Genomic DNA, 27357 nt, shown 5'->3' with positions numbered 1-27357 from the left:
CTCTCGCTTGACCAGGTACAGACCAGGTTCGTGGGAACCGGCAAAGAAGGACTAGATGTATTACCTCCTGTCTGGGAATGTGCTGAAGGGTGGGTGGTAACTGTGAATATGAAATAGTAGAGGAGATAACGAAGCTTGTTTTGCCTTCTGTGACCACCCGCGCCCCCTACCCCAAGTGGAATAGAAACGTTACTGTAAATGGGAGGGGGGCTTATGATCGGATTGGAGAGGGTTAGTGGCGTGGGCTGCCTGAAAGGTGAGATAGAATAATGTCAAGATGTATTGTGTTTGGCTTGCATTAACCACCTGTTGTTGAATAAGATTAACACAAGCGATAAGTATGTTATGGCTAATGAAATAATTGGTGACCATGTAGTTGATAGAATATTTTCGTGGAGTAGCATCGAACAAAAGTTGTTTACTGCACGGTATAACTGTCGGCTAATTCTGCTGTGAATTCAGGGAACTGGTGAGCAGTTTTAACTGCAGCCATCTCTCCATGCTATGCATTAAAATCTCCAAGCAAATCTGCAGTCTCCGCTTTTCATTTTCTATTAATTTCCCTCGAAATTAACTTTTTCCACACATTTATTTCGAGAGCGCTAGAATATAAAAGCAAAGATGTGATGCGGAGGTTTTATAAGGGACTAGTCAGACCACATTGGGAATATCTGTGAGCGATTTTGGGCCTCATATCTGAGGAAGGATGTGCTGTTGTTGGCAAAGGATGAGAGGTTATTGAAACATATAAGATTATTAAGGGTTTGGACACTCTAGAGGCAGGAAACATGGTCCCGATGTTGGGGGGATCCCAGAACCAGAGGCCACACAGTTTAGGAATAAGGGGTCGGCCATTTAGAACGGAGACGAGGAAACACTTTTTCACACAGAGAGTTGTGAGTCTGTGGAATTCTCTGCCTCAGAGAGCGGTGGAGGCCGGTTCTCTGGATACTTTCAAGAGAGAGCTAGATAGAGCTCTTAAAGATAGCGGAGTCAGGGGATATGGGGAGAAGGCAGGAACGGGGAACTGATTGGGGATGATCAGCCATGATCACATTGGCCGAAGGACCAAATGGCCTACTCCTGCACCTATTATCTATCTGAGGCAGAGAATTCCACAGATTCACAACTGAAAAAAGTTCTTCCTCATCTCCGTTCTAAATGGCCTACCCCTTATTCTTAAACTGTGATTAAAATGATCAGCCATGATCACATTGAATGGCGATGCTGCCTCGAATAGCCTACTCCTGCACTATTGTCTATTGAGAGTCCAGTGGAGGTTTACAAAAATAATCCCCGGGATGTTTGGGTTAACGTACGAGGGGTGTTTTGATGTCTTTGGGCCTGTACTCGCTGGAGATTAGAAGGATGAGGGGGGGGGACCTCATTGAAACCATATAACAAAACCATATAACAATTACAGCACGGAAACAGGCCATCTCGGCCCTTCTAGTCCGTGCCGAACACTTACTCTCACCTAGTCCCATCTACCTGCACTCAGACCATAACCCTCCATTCCTTTCCCGTCCATATACCTATCCAATTTATTTTTAACTTATAAAAACAAACCTGCCTTCACCATTTGCTCTGGAAGCTCATTCCACACAGCTACCACTCTCTGAGTAAAGAAGTTCCCCCTCATGTTGCCCCTAAACCTTTGTCCCTTAATTCTCAAATCATGTCCTCTTGTTTGAATCTTCCCTACTCTCAATGGAAAAAGCTTATCCACGTCAACTCTCTCTCATACCTATTGAAACCTATCGTATAATGAAAGGTCTGGGTAGAGTGGATGTGGAGAGGATGTTTCCACTAGTGGGAGAGTCCAGGACGAGAGGCCACAGCCTCAGAATAAAAGGACGTTCCGTTATAGAGTGTAGATGAGGAGGAATTTCTTTAGCCAGAGGGTGGTGAATCTGTGGAATTCATTGCTAAATCACAGGACAGCTGTGGGGGCCAAGTCATCGGGTATTTTTAAAGTGGAGATTGATAGGTTCTTGATTGGTAAGGGCGTCAAAGGTTACGGGGAGAATGTAGTCGAGGGAAAATTAAATCAGCTTTAGAGATTTAGATTTAGTGATTTCGGGATACAGTGCGGAAACAGGGTCTTCGGCCCACCGAGTCCGTCCCGACTTACGATCACCCCAGACACTAGTACTATCCTACACACTAGGGACATTTTACATTCTTGACCGAAGCCATTTAATCTACAAGCCTGCACGTCTTTGGAGCGTGGGAGGAAACTAGAGCACCCGGACAAAGCCCACAAGGTCAAAGGGAGAAGGTGCAATCTCTGTACAGGCAGCGCCCGTGGTCAGGATCGAACCCGGGTCTCTGGCGCTGTGAAGGCAGCAACTCCACCGCCGTGCCGACTGAGAGAACGGCGGAGCAGATATGGTGTTTACAGACTACACTGGTTGCATATCTGTGGTGCTGCTGCAGGTATGAAATTTAATTCTTCCATTTCGGGGCAATATGACAATAGAGACACAAGAGTGATACAGTGTGGAAACAGGCCCCTCACCCCCAACTTGCCCACACCGGCCAACATGCCCCAGCTACACTAGTCCCACCTGCCTGCGTTTGGTCCATATCTCTCCAAACCTGTCCTATCCATGTACCTGTCTAACTGTTTCTTAAACGTTGGGATAGTCCCAGCCTCAACTACCTCCTCTGGCAGCTCGTTCCGTACACCCACCACTCTTTGTGTGATAAAGTTACCCCTCAGATTCCTATTGAATCTTTTCCCCTTCACCTTGAACCCATGTCCTCTGGTCCTCGATTCCCCCACTCTGGGCAAGAGACTCCCCGATCTATTCCTCTCGTGATCTTATACACCTCTCTGTAAGATCACCCCCTCATCCTCCTGCCCTCCAGGTCCTGGCAACATCCTCGTAAATCTTCTCTAAACCCTTTCAGGCTTGACGACATCTTTCCTACAACACGGTGCCCAGAACTGAACACAATACTCTGAATGCGGCCTCACCAACGTCTTGTACAAGTGCAACGTGACCACCCAAAATCTATCCTCGAACGCTCTTGAAGGGTCAAGTAGCCTAATACTGCTCCGAATCGTGGGCGGAAATCCTGGGGGGGGACAGGGGGGACACACGTCTCTCCCCTCCCCCCCCCCCCCCTAATGAAAGGCCAGGCTGATTCAAGCCCCTGGACGAAGCTGCTGTTGCTGGAGTTGGGAGTCGGTCACCAACCAGGTCACCTCCCGATGCTACCGTCCACAGGGCCCACGGCCGAAGCCTCGAGTGTGTGCTCAGCCACCGAGAACTTGTGTCCCCCCCTCCCCCCCTGCATGTTTTGTTTTGACAGCAATTTCCGTGCATAGCTCCGATGAAGGTCGTTGTGTCCTAATGGCCATTTCTTCCCTTCATGGGCTGGTTTTCCGACAGCTCGGAGCGTTTTGCTTTTGTTAACCAGGATTTGCTCACTTAAGAGTCAAAGGAGGAGGGGTGCTTGCCATGCTTGAGAGGTGGCAACTTGAAACCTAGGAGCCGCAGCTATTGTTTATATCCCAAGCACCGTTGCTATGGAAAATTTCCATTTGTCTTTGAAGCTCTTTGTAGGATCCCCTACCACCCAATCACCCGTTAGTTTAATTTTGTTTCGAGATACAGCGCGGAAACAAGCTCTTCGGCTCCAGCGATCCCCGCACATTAACGATATCCACACACACACACACACTGGGGATCGATTTTACATTGATGCCAAGCCTATTAACCTACTCTTCCACACAGAGATTTGTTTAAGAGGGAACTGCAGATGCTGGAGAATCGAAGGTTACACAAAAAAGCTGGAGAAACTCAGCGGGTGCAGCAGCATCTATGGAGCGAAGGAAATAGGCAACGTTTCGGGCCGAAACGTTGCCTATTTCCTTCGCTCCATAGATGCTGCTGCACCCGCTGAGTTTCTCCAGCTTTTTTGTGTAACCTTTCCACACAGAGAGTTGTGAGTCTGTGGAATTCTCTGCCTCAGAGGGCGGTGGAGGCCGGTTCTCTGGATGCTTTCAAGAGAGAGCTCTTAAAGATAGCGGAGTCAGGGAATATGGGGGGGAAGGTAGGAACGGGGTACTGATTGGGGATGATCAGCCATGATCACATTGAATGACGGTGCTGGCTCGAAGGGCCGAATGGCCTATTCCTGCATCTATTGTCTATTGCCTAAAACCTACACGTCTTTGGAGTGTGGGGTGAAACCGAAGATCTCGGAGAAAACCCAGAGAGAACGTGCAAACTCCGTACAGACAGCACCCGTAGTCAGAATCGAACCCGGGTCTCCGGCGCTGCATTCGCTCCAAGGCGGCAACTCTACCGCTGCGCCACCGTGCAGTTCTGGTCGCCCTCATTACCAGGAAAGGTGTTGGGCCTTTGGAGGTTGAACCGAAATGCTGGAGTGTTTCAGCTGGGCTGGCAGCATCTCTGGAGAGAAGGACTGGGTGACGTTTTGGGTCGAGACCCTTAAAGCCCTGTCCCACGGTACGAGTTCATTCCAAGAGCTCTCCCCGAGTTTGCCCCGATTCGAACTCGGAGATTTACGGCAATGGCCACTCGTCGGTACTCGAGGCTCTCGTGGACATTTTTCAACATGTTGAAAAATCTTCACGAGTCTTCCCGAGCTTACCTGCCGTTAGCGAATCTTCCCGAGTTCCTGCCGTTTGCTTTACGAGCCACTAAGGGACGTCCCCGAGCTCCGACGTACCCGCTACGTTCATTCTCCGTGCTTACCGCGAGTTTGATTTTTTTTTTAAACTCGGGAGAGTTCTTGGAATGAACTCGTACCATGGGTCAGGGCTATAACCATATAACAATTACAGCACGGAAACAGGCCATCTCGACCCTTCTAGTCCGTGCCGAACACATAATCTCCCCATGTCCCATATACCTGTGCTCAGACCATAACCCTCCATTCCCTTCCCATCCATATAACTCACCAATGCCTTGTACAATTTTAACATTACATCCCAACTTCTATACTCAAACTTGCAAGAAACTTATAACTTTCTTCAATCCAGAGTGTTGCCTGGATGAGATGGTTTCAGCTGCAGGGAGAGATTGGACAGACTTGGACAGAGGTGTCCGAGCCAACGTTGCCACATGGCTCTTGTACTCAAAGCCCCGGCCGATGAAGGCAGATATACCCCTCTGCCTTCTCTGCCAGTCTTTGTACAGTTCCTGCAGCCCACCTTCAGGGAGACAGCCACCTTCCAAAGGCCTCACACCTCTCCTGCAACGGCAGCGACCAGAACACTCAATACTCCAAATAGAAAACATTTGGAGAGATAGGGGACCACAGAAAGGCAGGTGGAACTAACTCTGGTCTGTACTTTGGCCAGCATGGGTGATGTGGACCGAAGGGCCTGTTTCCGTGCTGTACAACTCGAGGACTCTTCCAATGCAAGAGTGGTGAGACCACACCTGGAGTATTGCGTACAGTTTTGGTCTCCAAATCTGAGGAAGGACATTATTGCCATAGAGGGAGTGCAGAGACGGTTCACCAGACTGATTCCTGGGATGTCAGGACTGTCTTATGAAGAAAGACTGGATAGACTTGGTTTATACTCTCTAGAAGATTAGGAGATTGAGGGGGGGATCTTATAGAACCTTACAAAATTCTTAAGGGGTTGGACAGGCTAGATGCAGGAAGATTGTTCCCGATGTTAGGGAAGTCCAGGACAAGGGGTCACAGCTTAAGGATAAGGGGGAAATCCTTTAAAACCGAGATGAGAAGAACTTTTTTCACACAGAGAGTGGTGAATCTCTGGAACTCTCTGCCACAGAGGGTAGTTGAGGCCAGTTCATTGGCTATATTTAAGAGGGAGTTAGATGTGGCCCTTGTGGCTAAGGGGATCAGGGGGTATGGAGAGAAGGCAGGTACGGGATACTGAGTTGGATGATCAGCCATGATCATATTGAATGGCGGTGCAGGCTCGAAGGGCCGAATGGCCTACTCCTGCACCTAATTTCTATGTTTCTATGCAAGAGATATTTTTGCACTGAGTGGACCCTCTTTAAAGTTTGTACACTGTCTCCCCCTCATCTAGTCTTCCTCCCTCGATATCTGTATTGATGGCGGAGTTTCTTTGCCGCCGAGACCTGCTCCCGTCCACTGCACAGTAGCAGACCCAGCAAGCATGTGTCGGAAGGAACTGCAGAGGCTGCTTTGTAATGAAGATAGACACAAAATGGTGGATAACTCGAGCTGGTTCGACCTGCCGTGTCTAGTAAGTGGGCAGGATTGCGTGGTCGTGCCACTGAGAAGACAGCACTAATCTTCCTTGCGGTGGGTGGACTGGCGGTGAAAGACCCAGGTTCGATTCTGGCCTAGGGTGCGTCGGTCCGTGTTATCCCTTCTCCCTGGGACCGTCTGGGTTTCCTCCGGGTGCTCCGGTTTCCCCCAAAGACATGCGAGTTTGCAGGTTAATTGGCCCTCGTGGTAAAAACTGTGTAGGGAGCGGATGTGAAATTGGGATAACATGGAACCATTGTGAATGGGCGTGCGATGGTCTGCACGGGCTCAGTGGGCCGAAGGGCCTGTTTCCATGCTGTATCACTGAGGTAAGGCAGAAGCAAACCAAAATCAGAACCAAGATGAAACTCAAAGCAAACTAAAACTCAAAGCAATAAACAATAGGTGCAGGAGTAGAGGCCATTCAGCCCATCGAGCCAGCACCGCCATTCACTGTGATCATGGCTGATCATCCATAATCAGTACCCCGTTCCTTCTCCCCATATCCCCTGACTCCACTATCTTTCAGATCCCTATCCAGCTCTCTCTTGAAAGTATCCAGAGAACCGGCCTCCACCGCCCTCTGAGGCAGAGAATTCCACAGACTCACAACTCTCTGCGAGAAAAAGTGTTTCCTCGTCTCCGTTCTAAATGGCCGACCCTGTATTCTTAAACTGTGTGTGTGTGTGTGTGTGTGGCCTCTGGTTCTGGACTCCCCCAACATCGGGAACACGTTTCCTGCCTCTAGTGTGTCCAAACCCTTAATAATCTTATATGCTTCAATCAGATCCCCTCTGATCCTTCTAGACTCCAGAGTGTACAAGCCCAGCCGCTCCAGTCTCTCAGCGTATAGCTAAAACTATGATAAAGCAAGATAAAACTAACAAGCTGAAACTAAAAACAAGCCTAAACAAATCTGCTAAAACAAAACAAAACCAGGCTAAAAGTAAACAATGAAAAAGTACCACAAGCAAGCGGTAGATGCGAGGAGAGTGCTTCAGCTGTGCCAGGATCAAACGCTGACTCAGCACAGACGCCATTTGCTTCGGAGCCCAACCACATTTCTGGGGCCTCTTCCAAGAAAGCTTTCATGGAGCCAGCGGCATTTCTGGCCAGCGACATTTCTGGCCCGCAGAGCATTACATGGACGGGCGTGTGGAGGAGGTAGTTGAGGCAGATACAGTCACAACAGTGGGAAAAAAAAAACATTTGGACCCGGTATATTCACTGGAGGTTTTGGATCCGATTCAATGGTTGTTTTCAAGAGAGAGTTAGTCAAGTCAAGTCACTTTTATTTCTACAGCACATTTAAAAAAACACCTCTCGTTGACCAAAGTGGAGGTACTAATGTTATACAACAGTGGTTCATAGATTAAGTACATACACAAATACAGACAGGTAGCCCTCCCTCAGAGGACGTCAAGAAAGGCTTGAGAGGCTCGCGAATGGTATGTTAGCTTTCATTGCAAAAGGATTTGAGTATAGGAGCAGGGAGGTTCTACTGCAGTTGTACAGGGTCTTGGTGAGACCACACTTGGAGTATTGCGTACAGTTTTGGTCTCCAAATTTGAGGAAGGACATTATTGCCATAGAGGGAGTGCAGAGAAGGTTCACCAGACTGATTCCTGGGATGTCAGGACTGTCTTATGAAGAAAGACTGGGTAGACTTGGTTTATACTCTCTAGAATTTAGAAGATTGAGAGGGGATCTTATAGAAACTTACAAAATTCTTAAGGGTTTGGACAGGCTAGATGCAGGAAGATTGTTCCCGATGTTGGGGAAGTCCAGGACAAGGGGTCACACAGCTTAAGGATAAGGGGGAAATCCTTTAAAACCGAGATGAGAAGAACTTTTTTCACACAGAGAGTGGTGAATCTCTGGAACTCTCTGCCGCAGAGGGTAGTTGAGGCCACAGTTCATTGGCAATATTTAAGAAGGAGTTAGATGTGGCCCTTGTGGCTAAAGGGATCGGGGGGGTATGGAGAGAAGGCAGGTACGGGATACTGAGTTGGATGATCATATTGAATGGCGGTGCAGGCTCGAAGGGCCGAATGGCCTACTCCTGCACCTAATTTCTATGTTTCTATGAGAGTAAAGATAATTTTCAAGTCTCGACTTAAAGGAGTCGATGGAGGGGGCAGTTCTGATGGGAAGGGGGGGGATGCTGTTCCACAGTCTAGGAGCTGCAACCGCAAAGGCACGGTCGATCGCCCCAAAGCTTATGCCTAGATGTTCAGCAACCCCAAGTCGGCCGATCTGAGGGACCTGGAGGTGGTGTGGTGGGTGAGCAGACTTTTGATGTAGATGGGGGCGAGCCCATTGAGGGCTTTGTAAACATAAAGAAGGATCTTGAAATGTATTCGGAAACGCACAGGGAGCCAGTGGGGAGAGGCCAGAATCGGGGCGATGTGGTCAACGTAAGATTTAGTTCTTAGGGCTAACGGAATCAAGGGATATGGAGAGATAGCAGAAACGGGGTACTGATTTTGCATGATCAGCCACGATCAGATTGAATGGCGGTTCTGGTTCGAAGGGCCGAATGGCCTACTCCTGCACCTATATTCTATGTTTCTATGTTACATGGTAAGGCTAGGTTTAGACTAGAGGGATATGGGCCAAACGCAGGCAGGTGGGAATAGTGTAGCTGGGACATGTTGGTCGGGGTGGGCAAGATGGGCCTAAGGGCCTGTTTCTATGCTGTATCACTCTATATCTCCAAGGCTGCCGTCTCAATAGATCAACTCCAGAAGGTTAAATGCAGCCAATGCCAGGTTAAATCGCGTCACAGCAGTAAAGCTGCTGCCTTTCAGCGCCAGAGACCCGAGTTCGATCCTGACTACGGGTGCTGTCTGTACAGAGTTTGCACGTTCTCCCCGTGACCTGCGTGGGTTTTCTCCGGGAGCTCCGGTTTCCTCCCACACTCCAAAGACGTGCAGGTTTGTAGATTAATTGGCTTGGTATGAATGTATAAATTGTCCCCTAGTGTGTGAAGGATAGTGGGACACCTGTACTTCAGTCTGAGGAAGGGTCTCGACCCGAAACGTCGCCTACTCCTTCTCTCCAGAGATGCCGCCTCACTCGCTGAGTTTCTCCAGCATTTCTGTCTACGAAGGATAGCGTTAGCGTGCGGGGATCGCTGGTCAGTGCGGAATGGTTGGGAAGAAGGGCCTGTTTCCGCGCTGTATCTCTAAACTAAAGTTAAAAAGGCTGGTCTGCAGGCGACAGAGGCAGAGCTATGATCTTGTGCCAAGTTGAGATCAGCAATTAGTTGCAACTCAAGGAGAACTCAAGGCCCGACCCCTGACATTTTGTTGGCATTTCAATCTGCCTGGGGTCGGGAGGGCAGAGCAGGTTGAAAGGAAAGACAGCTCTCCTCACCCCCACCTCAGGGTAAAAATAGGCCTCCTCCAAAAGGTCAAAGGGTCTGAGGCGCAGCTTGCCCGGGTATCAGGCGACCACTTTGCCTGCTGCTACAGGGAATTAGGTTTACAAGGTTAATTCCCGGGATGGCGGGACTGTCATATGCTGAGAGAATGGAGCGGCTGTGGGCTTGTACACTCTGTGAATTTAGAAGGATCTTATTGAAACATATAAGATTATGAAGGGTTTGGACACGCTAGAGGCAGGAAACATAGAAAATAGGTGCAGGAGGAGGCCATTCGGCCCTTCGAGCCAGCACCGCCATTCATTGTGATCACGGCTGATCGTCCCCTATCAATAACCCGTGCCTGCCTTCTCCCCATATATAACCATATAACCATATAACAATTACAGCACGGAAACAGGCCATCTCGGCCCTACAAGTCCATGCCGAACAAATTTTTTTCCCCTTAGTCCCACCTGCCTGCACTCATACCATAACCCTCCATACCCTTCTCATCCATATGCCTATCCAATTTATTTTAAATGATACCAATGAACCTGCCTCCACCACTTCCACTGGGAGCTCATTCCACACCGCTACCACTCTCTGCATAAAGAAGTTCCCCCTCATATTACCCCTAAACTTCTGTCCCTTAATTCTGAAGTCATGTCCCCTGAAGTCATATCCCTCGACTACACTAGCCCCTAGAGCTCTATCTAACTCTCTCTTAGACAGGCATGTTCCCGATATTGGGGGACTCCAGAAACAGGGGCCACACACAGTTTAAGAATAAGGGGTAAGCCATTTAGAGCGGAGACGAGGAAACACTTTTTCATACAGAGAGTTGCGAGTGTCTGTGGAATTCTCTGCCTCGGAGGGCGGTTCTCTGGATACTTTCAAGAGAGAGCTGGATAGGGCTCTTAAAGATAGTGAGCAGAGTCAGGGGATATGGGGAGATGGCGGGAACGGGGTACTGATTGGGGATGACCATCCATGATCACATTGAATGGCAGTGCTGGCTCAAAGGGCCAAATGGCCGACCCCTGCACCTATTGCCTATTGTTTCCCAAATCCCTCTTGCACTTCACCGCCCGTCAGTGAAGCCCTGAGTAGGACAGCCATTGCCTCACAGCGAGACAGAGAGAGTGTGTGTGTGTGTGTGTGTGTGTGTGTGTGTGTGTGTGTGTGTGTGTGTGTGTGTGTGTGTGTGTGTGTGTGTGTGTGCGCGCGTGCATGTCTGTCTCTGTGTGTGTCCGTCTCTGTGTGTGTGTGACTTTGAGTAGTTTGCACGTTCTCCAAACTTCAAAAGATGTGCAGGTTTGCAGGTTAATTGGCTTCTGTAAATTGTAAACCCCCACTAGTGTGTAGGATAGTGCTAGTATGGGGTGATCGCTGGCCAGTGCGGACACGGTGGGCCGAAGGGCCTGTTCTCAAGCTGCATCTGTAACGTTCACCTCTCTCATTCATCTCCCTTTACTGTTAGTGTGTTCTCTCTCTCTCTCTCTCTCACACCCACTCCCTCCCCACCCCCTCCTCCCCTCCCTCCCTCCCTCTCTCTCTCACTCCCCCTCTCTCTCCAGGAATTGATCTGGTGGAGATGTGAAGGAAAGGGAAGGGTGGAAAATTCATCTTCATAGGTTCTAGGAGCAGAATTAGGCCATTCGGCCCATCAGGTCTATGCGCCACTCAAACATGGCTGAAGTATCTTTCCCTCTCATCCCCATTCTCCTGCCTTCTCCCCATAAGCCCTGACACCCGCATTAATCGAGAATGTCACTCTGTCTTAAAAATATCCACTGACTTGTGGCCTCCACAGCCGTCTGTGGCAAAGAATTCCACAGATTCACCATCACCCTCTGACCAAAGACATTCCTCCTCATCTCCTTTCTAAAGGTAGGTCCTTTTATTCTGAGGCTGTGCCCTCTGGTCCTAGACTCTCCCACGAGTGGAAACCCCCTTTCCACATTCACTCTATCCAGGCCTTTCACTGGGAAAGCAGGAATGTAATTTCTGCACATCCCTTGCTTGCTTCAGACCCACCTCGATCCCGGGCAGCTTCTAACCCAGCCGTATGAACACTCCAACTTCAAGTAGCCCTTGCTTTCCCTCTCTCTGTCCATCCCGCACATTCTTGCTATTGAGGGGCTGCAGCGTAGGTTCACCAGGTTAATTCCCGGGATGGCGGGACTGTCATATGCTGAGAGAATGGAGCGGCTGGGCTTGTACACTCTGGAGTTCTTCTAATGAGAGGGGGAGCTTATTGGAACATGTAACTTACAAAATTCTTAAGGGGTTGGACAGGCTAGATGCAGGAAGATTGCTCCCGATGTTGGGGAAGTCCAGGACAAGGGGTCACAGCTTAAGGATAAGGGGGAAATCCTTTAAAACCGAGATGAGAACTTTTTTCACACAGAGAGTGGTGAATCTCTGGAACTCTCTGCCACAGAGGGTAGTCGAGGACAGTTCATTGGCTATATTTAAGAGGGAGTTAGATGTGGCCCTTGTGGCTAAGGGGATCAGAGGGTATGGAGAGAAGGCAGGTACAGGATACTGAGTTAGATGATCAGCCATGATCATATTGAATGGCGGTGCAGGCTCGAAGGGCCGAATGGCCTACTCCTGCACCTAATTTCTATGTTTCTATGTAAGATTATTAAGAGTTTGGACACGCTAGAGGCAGGATGCAGGTGTGCGATGTTGGTGGAGTCCAGAAACAGGGGCCACACAGTTTAAGAATGAGGGGTAAGCCATTTTGAACAGAAATGAGGAAACACTTTTTCACACAGAGAGTTGTGAGTCTGTGGAATTCTCTGCCTCAGAGGGTGGTGGAGGACGGATTTCTGGATACTTTCTAGAGAGAGCTAGATAGGGCTCTTAAAGAGATAACGGAGTCAGGGGGTACGGGTAGAAGGCAGGAACGGGGTACTGTTTGAGCCATGATGCATTTCGTTGTCTCTGTACTGTACACTGACAATGACAATTAAAATTGAATCTGAATCTGAATCACATTAAATGTCAGTGCTGGCTCGAAGGGCCGAATGGCCTCCTCCTGCACCTATTGTCTATCCTAGTTCTCAACTGTCCTCCTGGTTCAATATCACCGTGCAGGAAGGAACTGCAGTTGCTGGCTTGCACCGCAGATGGACACAAAATGGTGGAGTAACTCAGCGGGACAGGCAGCATCTCTGGACAAGGAGGGATTGGTGCCGTTTCGGGTCGAGGCCCTCCTTCAGTGATGTCACCTCCCTCTCAGCTCCATTTCCTCATCACCATATGGGGCTAATCTGCCGTTTTCACACCTGACCCTTCTAATACCTCTTATGGAGTCCCTCTTCCCCCGACCCTCAGTCTGAAGAAGTGTCTCGGCCCCGAAATGTCGCCCATTCCTTCTCGCCAGTGCCACTGCCTGTCTGTTCCGCTGAGTTACTCCAGGATTTTGTGTCTGGCGATTCCGAATGTCCCCTGTTTAACCTTGGGGAGGCGCAGATCTCTTTTCACGGGCTGTCGCTCGTGATTGATCGCTGCGGCTACGAGCCCCTGCATGCTCAGCTCCGAGCAGACTGCTGCATCGGCCGCTGAGACGATGAGCTTTTGGTGCAGAACCCGCCCATGTTATTGCTTCAAACCTCTTCACATCCCTAGCGAGCAAAGGCTTATCATTTCCAAGTAGAATATTCTCAGCTAGAGAATATTGATAGCTAGAGGGCCTCCGAAATACAGAAAGGCTGAACATAACATATCGATACAGTCTGAACTGAAGAAGGGTCTCGACCCAAAACCTTGAAACTAAAACATATCCCGGGCAGCTTATTAAGATCATTCCTTGCCACCCAATTCGGATGCATTTCAAAGTGCTAAAAATAAATTCCGGCACGTCGACCCTTAACCTTTGATGGTACTGGGAATACAAGCCTGGTCGCTGTAATCTCTCCTCATCGTTTGACCTTTGGAGTGCAGGGTATCTTTGCTGTAAACCTGTCCTGGAATTCTTGCAAGGGCAATTTATCCTCCCCAGGGTGCCAGAGGCAGCCACACTGGTGCACACTTCATACAGCCACAGTAAGGACTCCTCTCTTTTACATGCAGGCTGGCCAGTTAGTCAGACATCTGTAGCCATCCCATCCCTAGCCTCAGTCAGGGAGATGAGACACATCTTTGCTACGTTCAGAGATCTGCGGTGATCTTATTCCAAACTCATGAACAGCTGAGTTTCGTTTCTGTAATGCATTTCGTTGTCTCTGTACTGTACACTGACAATGACAATTAAAATTGAATCTGAATCTGAACAACCTAAAGCTCAAGGTTGTGAAAAGACAGCTCTGTCGCCCCAGTGTTATACACACAGACTCGTCCCTACCAGTCCAATACCTAAGGTCGCCAACTGTCCTGCATTAGCCGGGACATCCCGTATATTGGGCTAAACTGGTTTGTCCCGTACGGGACCGCCCTCGTCCCGTATTTGACCGTTACTACTCGGGTCGAAGGGAATGTTGGGTCAGAGCGCCCATCCCGACGTGGTGCAGCCCATGGAGTGCAGCAGCAGCACCTCGCCAGTGGCCCTGTTGGTCGGCAGCCCGGCCAGCTGTCCGACCTTCGGACCTTCGTTGACTGCCAACACCACCACCATCACCACCCCTCCTTCTCACGGCCGTTCATGAGTTGGACGGGGCGCCGGACTTTGCGCGCCCCCCCCCCCCCCCCCCCCCCCCCCCCGCCAAAACTCCTCAGCTGGCCCATTGGCTGGGCTTTGTGTGCAGTCCAGCACCCGGGGCCAACTCATCATTCACCCAGCCACGGCCGAGTGGGTCAACGAATTGCCGTCTGGAATTCATCCCGTATTTTGACCTTCTGTCCCTTATTTGGGAGCGAGAGAGTTGGCAATCCACGAGAGCCCCGAGTACCGACGAGCGGCCATTACCGTAAATCTCAGAGTTCGAATCTGGGCAAACTCGGGAGAGCTCTTTGAATGAACTCGTACAGTGGGACAGGGCTTTTAGATTTAGCTCTTCGGGCTCAAGGGATGTGGGGGAGAAAACAGGAACGGGGTACTGATTCTGGATGATCAGCCGTGGTCATATTCAATGGCTCGAAGGGCCTATTTTCTATGTTTCCTATGAGATTTAATTACCAAAGAGAATTTGGTGAAGAACTTAGCAAAGCCAATCAACCTAGAAACCTGTACATCTTTGTAGTAAACCGGGGCACCTGGATAAAACCCACACGGGTCACGGGGAGAATGTAAAACTCTGCACAGACAGCACCCGCGGTCAGGATCGAACCCGTGTCTCTGGCATTGTGAGCACCGCCAGAGACCAGGGTAGAGAACGACCCTGACCTCCTAGCTACTTCATTGGAAACGTTCGAACTATCATTAATCGGACTTTATCTTGCACTAAACGTTAAACCTTGTATCCTGTATCAGTATACTGGGGGTGTCTTAATTGTGGTCATGTCTGGACTTTTCGTTAATTGGATAACACAGATTGGAAAACAAAAATGCTTCCAACTGCAGACTAAACACCACCAATGCAGCTCCCACAACTACTGTGAACCGAGGTGACATGGTGGCACCCAGCCATATCTGTTGGTGGCCAGCCCCCGCCCAATGTACTGTGGCAACCAAAAAATGCCAACATGTGCCCACCCCGATGTCAGAGCTTGCTGTTACCCATCGCACAGTGATGCTCACACCAGCGGGCACTGGGACAGGGTTTACCCAATGTCCCACTGGCAACCCCACTCCAGTGCCCACCAACCGGCAACCGAGACACCCTCTTTATCCACATACCCCTGCCCAATGCCCACTGGCACCCTTCCAGAGGTCTCCATCACCACTGCCACCCCTTCCCTTGCCCGCTTATACGCTCAATGCCAACAGCCATCTTCCCAGTGCTCCACTTGCATCCCAGTGATACATTATGTCCACGAGCAGCATTCCAATGCCCACTAATACCCTGCCCATGCCCACCGCCACACCCGATACCCACTGACATCCAATGCCCCACTTACACAACCTCCATGCCCCATTGAGACTCATAATGCCCACTAACTAACCTTCCCGATGTCCAAATACACCCCATTGACACCCCTCAATGCCCACTCGCCCCTTGCCGACTCCCACCGACACCTCTTCCACCCCCCCCAACCCCCCCCCCTCACTTTGGGGTCCTTCTGCTGGGTGCGGACCAAGCGGCCAACCAGGTGGTCAAGCAGGGTGTGGGCCACCCTCTCACCATGCCCACTGCCACCCAATACCCACTGATACCCACCCCAACACCAGTCTACAACGCCCACTCAGACAGTCAATGCCAACGGACACTCTCCCCGTGCCTACTGACACACCCAATGCCCACTGCCACATCCCCGAGCCATTCTCAACCTCTCAATGCCCAATGCCCACTGGCATGCCCAACGCCCACCCCCTAATGCATTTCGTTGTCTCTGTACTGTACATTGACAATGACAATTAAAATTGAATCTGAATCTGAATCCAGCAGTCACCATGCCCACTGACACTCCCCTAATGCCCACTAATACAGCCCAAATGCCCACTGACACATCCCTCACGCTATTTTCAATCACTCAATGCCCACTGCCACCTTCTCAATGCCCACTACCCGCTGTTACCCCTCAATACATACTAACAAACCATCCTGCAGGCTCCAGGCCCATTGCCACCCCTTCCCAATGCCCTCTAAGACTCTCAATGGCCACTGACACAACCCCGTGCCATTTTTAACCTCGCAATGCCCACTAACACATCCTCCAGTACCTTCCATGCCCACTGCCACCCCATCCCAATGACCACTGACACACATCCCAGTCATTTTTAACCCCTCAATGCCCACTGCCACACACCCACCCCCAGACCCATTTTAACCCAGTAATGTCCACTGACACATCTAATGCCCACTGACACTACCAGAGCCATGTTTAACCCATCATTGCCCACTGCCACCCCTTAACATGCCCACTGACACCCCCAATGCCCACTGACACCCCCCACCCCCAGAGCTATTTTTAACCCCATAATGCCCAGACATCCCCTAATGCCCACTGACATACACCTAGACCTATTTAACCCCTCATTGCCCACTGACACACCCCTCCCAGAGCCATTTTACCCCATAATACCCAGACATGCACCCAGACCCATTTTAACCCCTCAATGCCCACTGACATCCCTCTAATGCCCACTGACATACACCTAGAGCCATTTTAACCCCATAATGCCCTCTGACATACACACCTAGACCCATTTTAACCCCCTAATGTCCACTGAAACGCCCTCCCAGAGCCATTTTTATCCCATAATGCCCACTGACACAAACCTACCCCCAGAGCCTTTTTTAACCCCATAATGCCCACTGACATCCCCCTAATGCCCACTGACATACACCTAGACCTATTTTAACCCCTCATTGCCCACTGACACACCCTCCCAGACACATGTAACCCCTCAGTGCCCACTGACACACACCCAGACCCATTTTAGAAACATAGAAATTAGGTGCAGGAGTAGGCCATTCGGCCCTTCGAGCCTGCACCGCCATTCAATATGATCATGGCTGATCATCCAACTCAGTATCCCATACCTGCCTTCTCTCCATACCCCCTGATCCCCTTAGCCACAAGGGCCACATCTAACTCCCTCTTAAATATAGCCAACGAACTGTGGCCTCAACTACCCTCTGTGGCAGAGAGTTCCAGAGATTCACCACTCTCTGTGTGAAAAACCCCATAATGTCCACTGACATCCCTCTAATGCCCACTGACACACACCCAGACCAATTTTAACCCATGATAATGCCCACCGACGGACACCCAGACCCATTTTAACCCCTCAATGCCCACTGACACACACACCGACACATTTTAACCCCATAATTCACACTGAGATCCCTCACTGCCCACTGACACACCCTCCCAGACACATTTAACCGCTCATTGCCCACTGACACACACCCGGACACATTTTAACCCCTCATTACCCACTGACACACACCCAGACCCATTTAACCCCTCATTACCCACTGACACACCCTCCCAGCCACATTTAACCCCTCATTGCCCACCGACAGACACCCAGACCCATTTTAACCCCTCAATGCCCACTGACACACCCCTCCCAGGCCCATTTAACCCCTCATTGCCCACTGACACACACACCCAGACCCATTTTAACCCCATAATGTCCACTGACATCCCTCTAATTCCCACTGATACACACAGAGACCCATTTTAACCCATGATAATGCCCACCGACAGACACACAGACCCATTTAACCCCTCATTGCCCACTGACACACACTCTAAGACACATTTAACCCCTCAATGCCCACTGACACACCCTCCAAGACCCATTTAACCCCTCATTGCCCACTGACACACACCCTCTAAGACACATTTAACCCCTCAATGCCCACTGACACACCCTCCAAGACCCATTTACCCTCTCATTGCCCACCGACAGACACCCAGACCCATTTTAACCCCTCACTGCCCACTGACACACCCTCCCAGACACATTTAACCGCTCATTGCCCACTGACACACACAGACACATTTTAACCCCATAATTCCCACTGACAACCCTCTAATGCCCACTGATACACACAGAGACCCATTTTAACCCATGATAATGCCCACCGACAGACACCCAGACCCATTTAACCCTATAATTCCCACTGACACAGACACATTTAACCCCTCATTGCCCACCGACAGACACCCCGACCCATCTAACCCCTCATTGCCCCCTAACACACACCCTCCAAGACACATTTAACCCCTCATTGCCCACTGATACACACAGAGACCCATTTTAACCCATGATAATGCCCACCGACAGACACCCAGACCCATTTAAACCCCATAATTCCCACTGACACACACCCTCCAAGACACATTTAACCCCTCATTGCCCACTGATACACACAGAGACCCATTTTAACCCATGATAATGCCCACCGACAGACACCCAGACACATTTAACCCCTCATTGCCCACTGACACACACCCAGACCCATTTTAACCCCTCATTACCCACTGACACACCCTCCCAGCCACATTTAACCCCTCATTGCCCACCGACAGACACCCAGACCCATTTTAACCCCTCAATGCCCACTGACAGACACCCAGACCCATTTAACCCCATAATTCCCACTGACACACACCGTCTAAGTCCCATTTAACCCCTTGTTGCCCACGGACACACACCCTCCCAGACACATTTAACCCCTCATTACCCACTGACACACCCTCCCAGACACATTTAAACCCCTCAATGCTCACTGACACACACACACACACCTAGACCCATTTAACCCCTCAATGCTCACTGACACACACCCTCCCAGGCATATTTAACCCCTGCCTGCCCACTGCCCCCTTACCTTGGGGTCTTTCTCATAGTAGTACTGCTGGGTGCGGATCCAGCGGCCGACCAGGTGGTCCCGGACGGTGTGGGCCAGGGCCTGGTAGTAGTCCCGGGTCGTGGCCACATTGCGGTCCTTGACCAGCGTGAAGTGCAGGTGCCGGTTGAAGTTCTTCTTGATGTCCGTCACGTTCTCCACGCCCGCCAGCCCCCGCACGCTGATCTGCTTCCTCCGGTCCATGTCGGTGAGTGGCCGCGACATGTCTGCCCTGTAGTCTAGTGGCACTGGCCCGCTGGACGGACGGACGGATGGAGGAGTTGCTGCAGCCGCCCCGACCGACTGACTGACCGCCCGCTAGCGACTGAACCGACGCTGCCGCTTCCCGCCCCTCATCAATATGCAGCCACTCCCCCTCATCAATATGCAGCCACTCCCCCTCATCAATATGCAGCCACTCCCCCTCATCAATATGCATCCACGCCCCCTCATCAATATGCATCCACACCCCCTCATCAATATGCATCCACGCCCCTTCATCAATATGCAGCCACTCCCCCTCATCAATATGCAGCCACTCCCCCTCATCAATATGCATCCACGCCCCCTCATCAATATGCATCCAGGCCCCTTCATCAATATGCATCCACGCCCCCTCATCAATATGCATCCACGCCTCCTCATCAATATGTAGCCACTCCTCTCATCCATATGTAGCCACTCTGTCCATCAACATGCAACCCCCATTTATCAATATGCAACCCCCGTTTATCAATAAGCAAAGCCATACCCCCCTTTATCAATATGCAACCCCCCCCTTTATCAATATGCAACCCCACCTCAGATTCAATTTAATTGTCATTGTCAGTGTACAGTACAGAGACAACGAAATGCATCAAAGCAAGCACCTTTATCAATATGAAATGCCACACCCCCTCATCAATATGCAACCCCCCCTTTATCAATATGCAACCCCCCCTTTATCAATATGCAGCTCCACACCCCCGTTTATCAATATGCAGCCCCCCCCTTTATCAATATGCAACCCCTCCCTTTAACAATTTGCAGCTCCACACCCCCGTTTATCAATATGCAGCCCCCCCTTTATCAATATGCAATCCCCCCCCTTTATCTATATGCAACCCCCCCTTTAGCAATATGCAACCCCCCCTCTCATCAATATGTAACCCCCCCTTTCATCAATATGCAATCCCCCCTTTATCAATTTGCAGCTCCACACCCCTGTTTATCAATCTGCAGCCCCCCCTTATCAATATGCACCCCCCCCCCTTTTATCAATATGCAACCCCCCCTTTTATCAATATGCAACCCCCCCCCTTTATCAATATGCAGCTCCACACCCCCATTTATCAATATGCAGCCCCCCCTTTATCAATATGCAATCCCCCCTTTATCAATATGCAATCCCCCCCCCCCCCCTTTATCTATATGCACCCCCCCCTTTATCAATATGAAATGCCACACCACCTCATCAATATGCAACCCCCCATTCATCAATAGTCCCTCTCATCAATATGCACCCCCCCCCCTTTATCAATGTGCAGCACTCCTCCCCCTTATCAATATGCAACCCCCCCTTTATCTATAGGAAATGCCACACCCTCCTCATCAATATGTGACCCCCCATTCATCAATATGTGGCGCCCGTCCCTCTCATCAATATGCAACCCCCCCCTTTATCAATGTGCAGCACCCCTCCCCCTCATTAATATGCGGCGCTCCTCCCTCTCTTTAATATGCAACCCACCCAACCCCCCTCATCGACATTCAAGATTCAAGAGTCAGCTGCTTTGATGCAGAATCGAGCAGAAAATCTGACAGCAAGATCCACAGTCGCCCAAACCTCTCTTTACCAAGAGTCAAGAGTTTCATTGTCATTTGCCCCACAGATAGAACGATTAAATCCTTACTTGCAGCAAGCAGCACAACAGGATATGTAAGCATAGTATGCTGTAAACAATATGATATATGGGATAGAGAAAAAAAGTTCAGTGTGTGTGTGTCATATCTCTAAAGTAGACAAAAAATGCTGGAGAAACTCAGCAGGTGAGGCAGCATCTACAGAGAAAGGAGTAGGTGACGTTTTGGGTCGAGACCCTTCTTCAGTCTGGGGAGAGGGAAACAAGAGATATAGACGGTGATGCAGAATGATTAAGAACAAATCCCCTCATCAAGATGCGCCGTCTGATGAATATTCAGCACCTGCCCCTCATCAATATGCAGCAAGCTATCAATATTCAGCAGGCGCCCACCAATCATCATTCTTTAACGAGGCCAGCTCATTATACAGAGCCCGCCCCTCATTGGCATAGAGTCATAGAGTGATACAGTGTGGAAACAGGCCCTTCGGCCCAACTTGCTCACACCGGCCAAAAATGTCCCAGCTATGCTAGTCCCACCTGCCTGCGCTTGGTCCATATCCCTCCAAACCTGTCCTATCCATGTACCTGTCTAACTTTCTTAAACGATGGGATGGTCCCAGCCTCAACTACCTCCTCAGGCAGCTCGTTCCATACACCCACCTGTGTGAAAAGGTTACCCCTCAGATTCCTATTAAACCTTTTCCCCTTCACGTTGAACCTATGTCCTCTGGTCCTCGATTCCCCTACTCTGCCCGATCTATTCCTCTCATGATTTTATACACCTCTGTAAGATTGCCCCTCATCCTCCTGCGCCCCATGGAATAGACCCAGCCTGTTCCCAACCTCCCCCTGTTGCTTATACACCCTCTAGTCCTGGCAACAGCCTCGTAAATCTTTTCTGAACTGATGCTGACAACATCAATATTTGGCAGAAGTCAGACACAAAAAGAAAGTAAGTACGTTTATTGGCCAAGTATCCACATACAAGGAATTTGCCTTGATGCTCTGCCCACAAGTAACAACATGACATACAGTGACAGTTACGAATGACTCAGAAAACACTAAACATTAATAATAAGAAAACATTAAAGATAAAACACCATTGATCAAGCATGTGAACCAACAAAATACCAGATCAAAGGGAGGCTACAGATTTTTGGCTGTTGAGTAGAGCAACTACTCTTGGATAAAAACTGTTTTTATGTCTGGCTGTGGCAGCTTTGACAGTCCGGAGTCGCCTTCCAGAGGGAAGTGATTCAAAGAGTTGTGGCCAGAGTGAGAGGGGTCAGAGATGATCTTGCCCGCTCGCCTTCCTGGCCCTTGCAGTGTACAGTTCATCAATGGAGGGAAGGTTGCAGCCAATAACCTTCTCCGCTGATCAGGTGATTCGCTGCAGCCTCCATGTCGTGCTTGGTGGCTGAGCCAAACCAGACCATGATGGAGAAGGTGATGACAGACTCTACGATGGCCGTGTAGAATTGGACCATCATTGCCTGTGGCAGATTGTGCTTCCTCAGCTGCTGTAGGAAGTATGTCCTCTGTTGTGCCTTTTTGACTGTGGAGTCGATGTTAGCCCCCCCAAGGTCCTTGGAGATGATAGTTCCCAGTAACTTAAAAGACTCCACAGATGTGACTGTGGTGTTGTGGATGGTGAGTCGGGTGAGAGCTCTCCTAAAGTCTAGAATCAATTCTACTGTCTTAAGAGCATTGAGCTCTAGGTTGTTGTGATGGCACCAGGACATAGAAACATAGAAATTAGGTGCAGGAGTAGAGGCCATTCGGCCCTTCGAGCCTGCACCGCCATTCAATATGATCATGGCTGATCATCCAACTCAGTATCCCGTACCTGCCTTCTCTCCATACCCCCTGATCCCCTTAGCCACAAGGGCCACATCTAACTCCCTCTTAAATATAGCCAATGAACTGGCCTCAACTACCCTCTGTGGCAGAGAGTTCCAGAGATTCACCATTCTCTGCGTGAAAAAAGTTCTTCTCATCTCGGTTTTAAAGGATTTCCCCATTATCCTTAAGCTGTGACCCCTTGTCCTGGACACCAGCTGTGACGCTTCCTGTCTGTAGCCGGAGTAACTCAGCGGGACAGGCGCCAGCATCGCTGGAGGGAAGGAATGGGCGACGCTTCCAGAGATGCTGCCTGTCCCACTGAGTTACTCCAGCACTTTGTGTGTGTCTGCCTTTGGTGTCAGCCAGCATCTGCAGTTCCTTTCCACCACAGTGGGCCGTAACCCCGCCCCCTCATCAATATTCAGCGCCCCGCCCCCCTCACCGAGACCTGCGACCTATCAATAGGCAGGAGGGGCGCCGACCAATGGGCGCTCTTCGCCACGCCCCTGCTCACTGGTCCGGAGCGCCAACCCCACGTGGTGCCCTGACCAATCAGCCCCCTCTATTCGTCTCCCCCCGAGAGCAGCGCGGCCAATCGGGTCGCGACGTCACAGACCGCCCGCGCTGCACGCCGGGAGTTGTAGTCCCCCCAGCCTTGATACATCCTCCTCTGCGCACGCGCAGTCAAGGCCGACCCGCTGATTTGGAGTCCCCGGGGACAGCGGGCGTGCATTCCATCACGTCCATTTGCAGGAGCGGCCGGCTGCTTCGACAGCTCAAGGCGAGGGCAGCGAAAGGGCGAGCTATTTAAAAACCAAAGCAAAAAAAAATTTTTAAAAAAAAATGCACAGAATGTCAGACCTTTAATACCAATGCTAATTTATCTTTTGCAATAGCACCAGCCAGCGGGGTGCAAGCTCATCCGTTGACAAAATGCGATATCAGTGAGCCTGCAAAAAGCAAGATGCAATGAGCAGTGGTGCAATGGATTCGCGGACAGACGCAAAATAGCTGGAGATTGACTCCGATTTTGCAACCGAAGTGAAAACAGGGTTTGAGGGAGCAAGTGTGGGGAGGAACTGCAAATTGTCATATAACCATATAACAATTACAGCACGGAAACAGGCCATCTCGACCCTTCTAGTCCGTGCCGAACACATAATCTCCCCTAGTCCCATATACCTGCGCTCAGACCATAACCCTCCATTCCCTTCTCATCCATATAACTATCCAATTTATTTTAAAATGATAAAAACGAACCTGCCTCCACCACCTTCACTGGAAGCTCATTCCACACAGCTACCACTCTCTGAGTAAAGAAGTTCCCCCTCATGTTATCCCTAAACTTCAGTCCCTTCATTCTCATGTCATGTCCCCTTGTTTGAATCTTCCCTATTCTCAGTGGGAAAAGCTTTTCCACGTCAACTCTGTCTATCCCTCTCATCATTTTAAAAACCTCTATCAAGTCCCCCCTCAACCTTCTGCGCTCCAAAGAATAAAGCCCTAACTTGTTCAACCTTTCTCTGTAACTTAGTTGCTGAAACCCAGGCAACATTCTAGTAAATCTCCTCTGTACTCTCTCTATTTTGTTGACATCCTTCCTATAATTAGGCGACCAAAATTGTACACCATACCGCAGAATTGGCCTCACCAATGCCTTGTACAATTTTAACATTACATCCCAACTACTATACTCAGACTTACACAGCTCAGATGGTTTACACCGAAGATAGACCAAAAAAATGCTGGAGTTAAACTCCACGGGACGGGCAGCATCTCTGGAGAGAAGGGTCCAGGGAGTGATCTTCTCTCCAAGGGACAAAAGTTTCGGGGTAACATGAGGGGGGACTTCACTCTTTACTCAGAAAGTGGTAGCTGTGTGGAATGAGCTTCTAGTGGAAGTGGTGGAGGCAGGTTCGATTTTATCATTTAAAAATAAATTGGATAGGTATATGGACGGGAAAGGAATGGAGGGTTATGGTCTGAGTGCAGGTAGATGGGACTAGGCGAGAGTAATGCCCCTGTCCCACTTAGGAAACCTGAACGGAAACCTCTGGAGACTTTGCGCCCCACCCAGGAGGTTGCAGGTGGTTGCCGGAGGTTGCAGGTAGTGGAAGTAGGTTGGGAGACTGCTAAAAACCTCCGGGAACCGCACGGAAACCTTGGGTGGGGAGCAAAGTCTCCAGAGGTTTCCGTTCAGGTTTCCTAAATGGGACAGGGGCATAAGTGTTCGGCACGGACTAGAAGGGCCGAGATGGCCTGTTTCCGTGCTTTAATTGTTATATGGTTATATGGAGATGCTGCCTGCCCCCGAGTTTCTCCTGCATTTTGTGTCTATTCTTTTAAATGGGATGTAATGCCTGCGAATAAAAAAAATGTTGTACCATTTTTTTTGTACTGATTCCTGGGATGTCAGGACTGTCTTATGAAGAAAGACTGGATAGACTTGGTTTATACTCTCTAGAATTTAGTAGATTGAGAGGGGATCTTATAGAAACTTACAAAATTCTTAAGGGGTTGGACAGGCTAGATGCAGGAAGATTGTCCCCGATGTTGGGGAAGTCCAGGACAAGGGGTCACAGCTTAAGGATAAGGGGGAAATCCTTTAAAACCGAGATGAGAAGAACATTTTTCACACAGAGAGTGGTGAATCTCTGGAACTCTCTGCCACAGAGGGTAGTCGAGGCCAGTTCATTGGCTATATTTAAGAGGGAGTTAGATGTGGCCCTTGTGGCTAAGGGGATCAGAGGGTATGGAGAGAAGGCAGGTACGGGATACTGAGTTGGATGATCAGCCATGATCATATTGAATGGCGGTGCAGGCTCGAAGGGCCGAATGGCCTACTCCTGCACCTCATTTCTATGTTTCTACCCTACAAAGCAATTAAATACTCTGTGTCTAGGAAGGAACTGCAGGTGCTGGTTTACACCGGAGATAGACACAACATGCTGGAGTAACTCAGCAGGACGGGCAGCATCTCTGGAGAGAAGGAATGAATGGGTGACATTTCGGGTCGAGTCCCTTCTTCGGAGGCTGCCTGTCCCGCTGAGTTATTGCAGCATGTTGTAATAAAGTCGCTTTACAATAGTAACAGACAATAGCAAACGGAGAAGCGGCATCTGCAGCTCCTACCTAAACACACCATCCTGCGGCAGAGGAGAGGGATGAGTAATGAAAGTCCCATGAAACTAGGAATAGAAAACGTTGACATCGGTCATTCCCCCCCCACCCACCACGTTTTTTGGACCGCACACGGCGGCATTTGAACCTTTAAATGCCAGCGAGGCTCAACACAGCTCAGGCCAGATATTCTGAAAATGCCGCCCATCTTCGGGAGTGGACTAGCAACCGCGGTGCACATTGTGAGAAGCATCGAAAATAAGGTGCAGGAGTCAGTATGAGTCAATATGATCGTGGCTGATAATCCAGAATCAGTTCCTGCTTTCTCCCCCATACCCCTTCTGATTCCCTTAGCCCCGAGAGCTAAATTTAACTCTCTCTTGAAAACATAGAAAATAGGTGCAGGAGGAGGCCATTCGGCCCTTCGAGCCAGCACCATTCGCCATTCATTGTGATCATAGCTGATCGTCCCCTATCAATAACCCGTGCCTGCCTTCCCCCCATATCCCTTGACTCCACTAGCCCCTAGAGCTCTATCTAACTCTTAAATCCATCCGGTGACTTGGCCTCCACTGCCTTCTGTGGCAGGGAATTCCATAAATTCACAAGGGTGACGAGGAGGAGGAGGAGGAGGAGGAGAGAAGGAAATAGGGGGAAAGAGAGGGGGAAGTGAGAGGATGGGGAGGGAAGGGAGAGAGGGAAAAAGAGAGAGATAGGGAAAGAGAGAGAGGGAGGGAAAGAAAGAGGGAATGAAAGAGGAAAGGAGAGAGGGAGGGAGATAGTGAAAGAGAGAAAGAGAGAGAAAGATAGGAAGGGAGAGAGGAGAGGGGAGCGAGGGGGGTGGCCCAGAAGTACGATGGGGTAACTCTCAGACCACCAACGGCATCCTTGCTAAAAGGCCCGGACCACCTCACAGTGTGACCCCGTGACCTCACAATGCAGGGAGGGGTGGGGTAATGGCTGGGGGGGGGAGGGGGGGGGGGGGGGGTGAAGAGAGTGTGAGCGCTGGGGGTGGGGGTGGGGGGACCGGGGATGAGAGCTTTTAACGGTGAGGAGAAGCGAGCGGGATGGAGAGAGGCGAAGGGGGCCGGGCCACCAGGGGAGGCGATGAACCTCTGAGGAGCAAGGCTGGGGGGTGGAGGAGACTGGGGCAAGGCTTAGACTGTTGACTGGTGGAGAGGAGGGGGAATAGTGGACTCCGGATGCTTTTGGCCCAGGGAGGTGGAGAGACACGCTGGTTTTCTGGAGGAGAAAGGCAGTCGGGTACGAAAATGGTTGAATCGAGGGAGACGGGATGAAAAAGTGAGGCCTAGTCGGAGGTTAGGAAGGGATAGAGGCTTTAGAGCGGAGCGGATTTAATTTAGCACATTCCCGAAAGAGGGAAAGAGAGAGAGGAAACAGAGAGGGGGGGACTGAAAGGAGAGTCACGGCGGTAATGGGAAGACAAATTCGGGAGGTATGTTGTGAACAGGAGACTGTGTTCGGCTTGGATGGGCTGGTTAATGAAGGGGTTAAAGGTTGTAGGGGGCAGCGAGCG

The 27357-nt window shown here is 50.2% G+C and overlaps 1 protein-coding gene across 1 annotated transcript in view; it reads right to left on the bottom strand.

Moving 5' to 3' along the window:
• LOC129715398 (glycogen phosphorylase, muscle form-like) overlaps positions 1-19344 on the bottom strand; it is a 56179-nt gene extending 36835 nt beyond the window's left edge. Inside the window, exon 1 of the mRNA XM_055665290.1 lies at positions 18997-19344. Within this exon, the coding sequence (XP_055521265.1) occupies positions 18997-19239 (243 nt within the window). The 5' untranslated portion in view covers positions 19240-19344. The remainder of the gene's footprint in view (positions 1-18996) is intronic.
• Positions 19345-27357: the final 8013 nt, after the last annotated feature.

Source organism: Leucoraja erinacea, unplaced genomic scaffold, assembly GCF_028641065.1.
Source record: "Leucoraja erinacea ecotype New England unplaced genomic scaffold, Leri_hhj_1 Leri_115S, whole genome shotgun sequence".
Taxonomy (NCBI): Eukaryota; Metazoa; Chordata; class Chondrichthyes; order Rajiformes; family Rajidae; genus Leucoraja; species Leucoraja erinaceus.
This window is presented reverse-complemented; position numbering and strand designations above follow the sequence as displayed.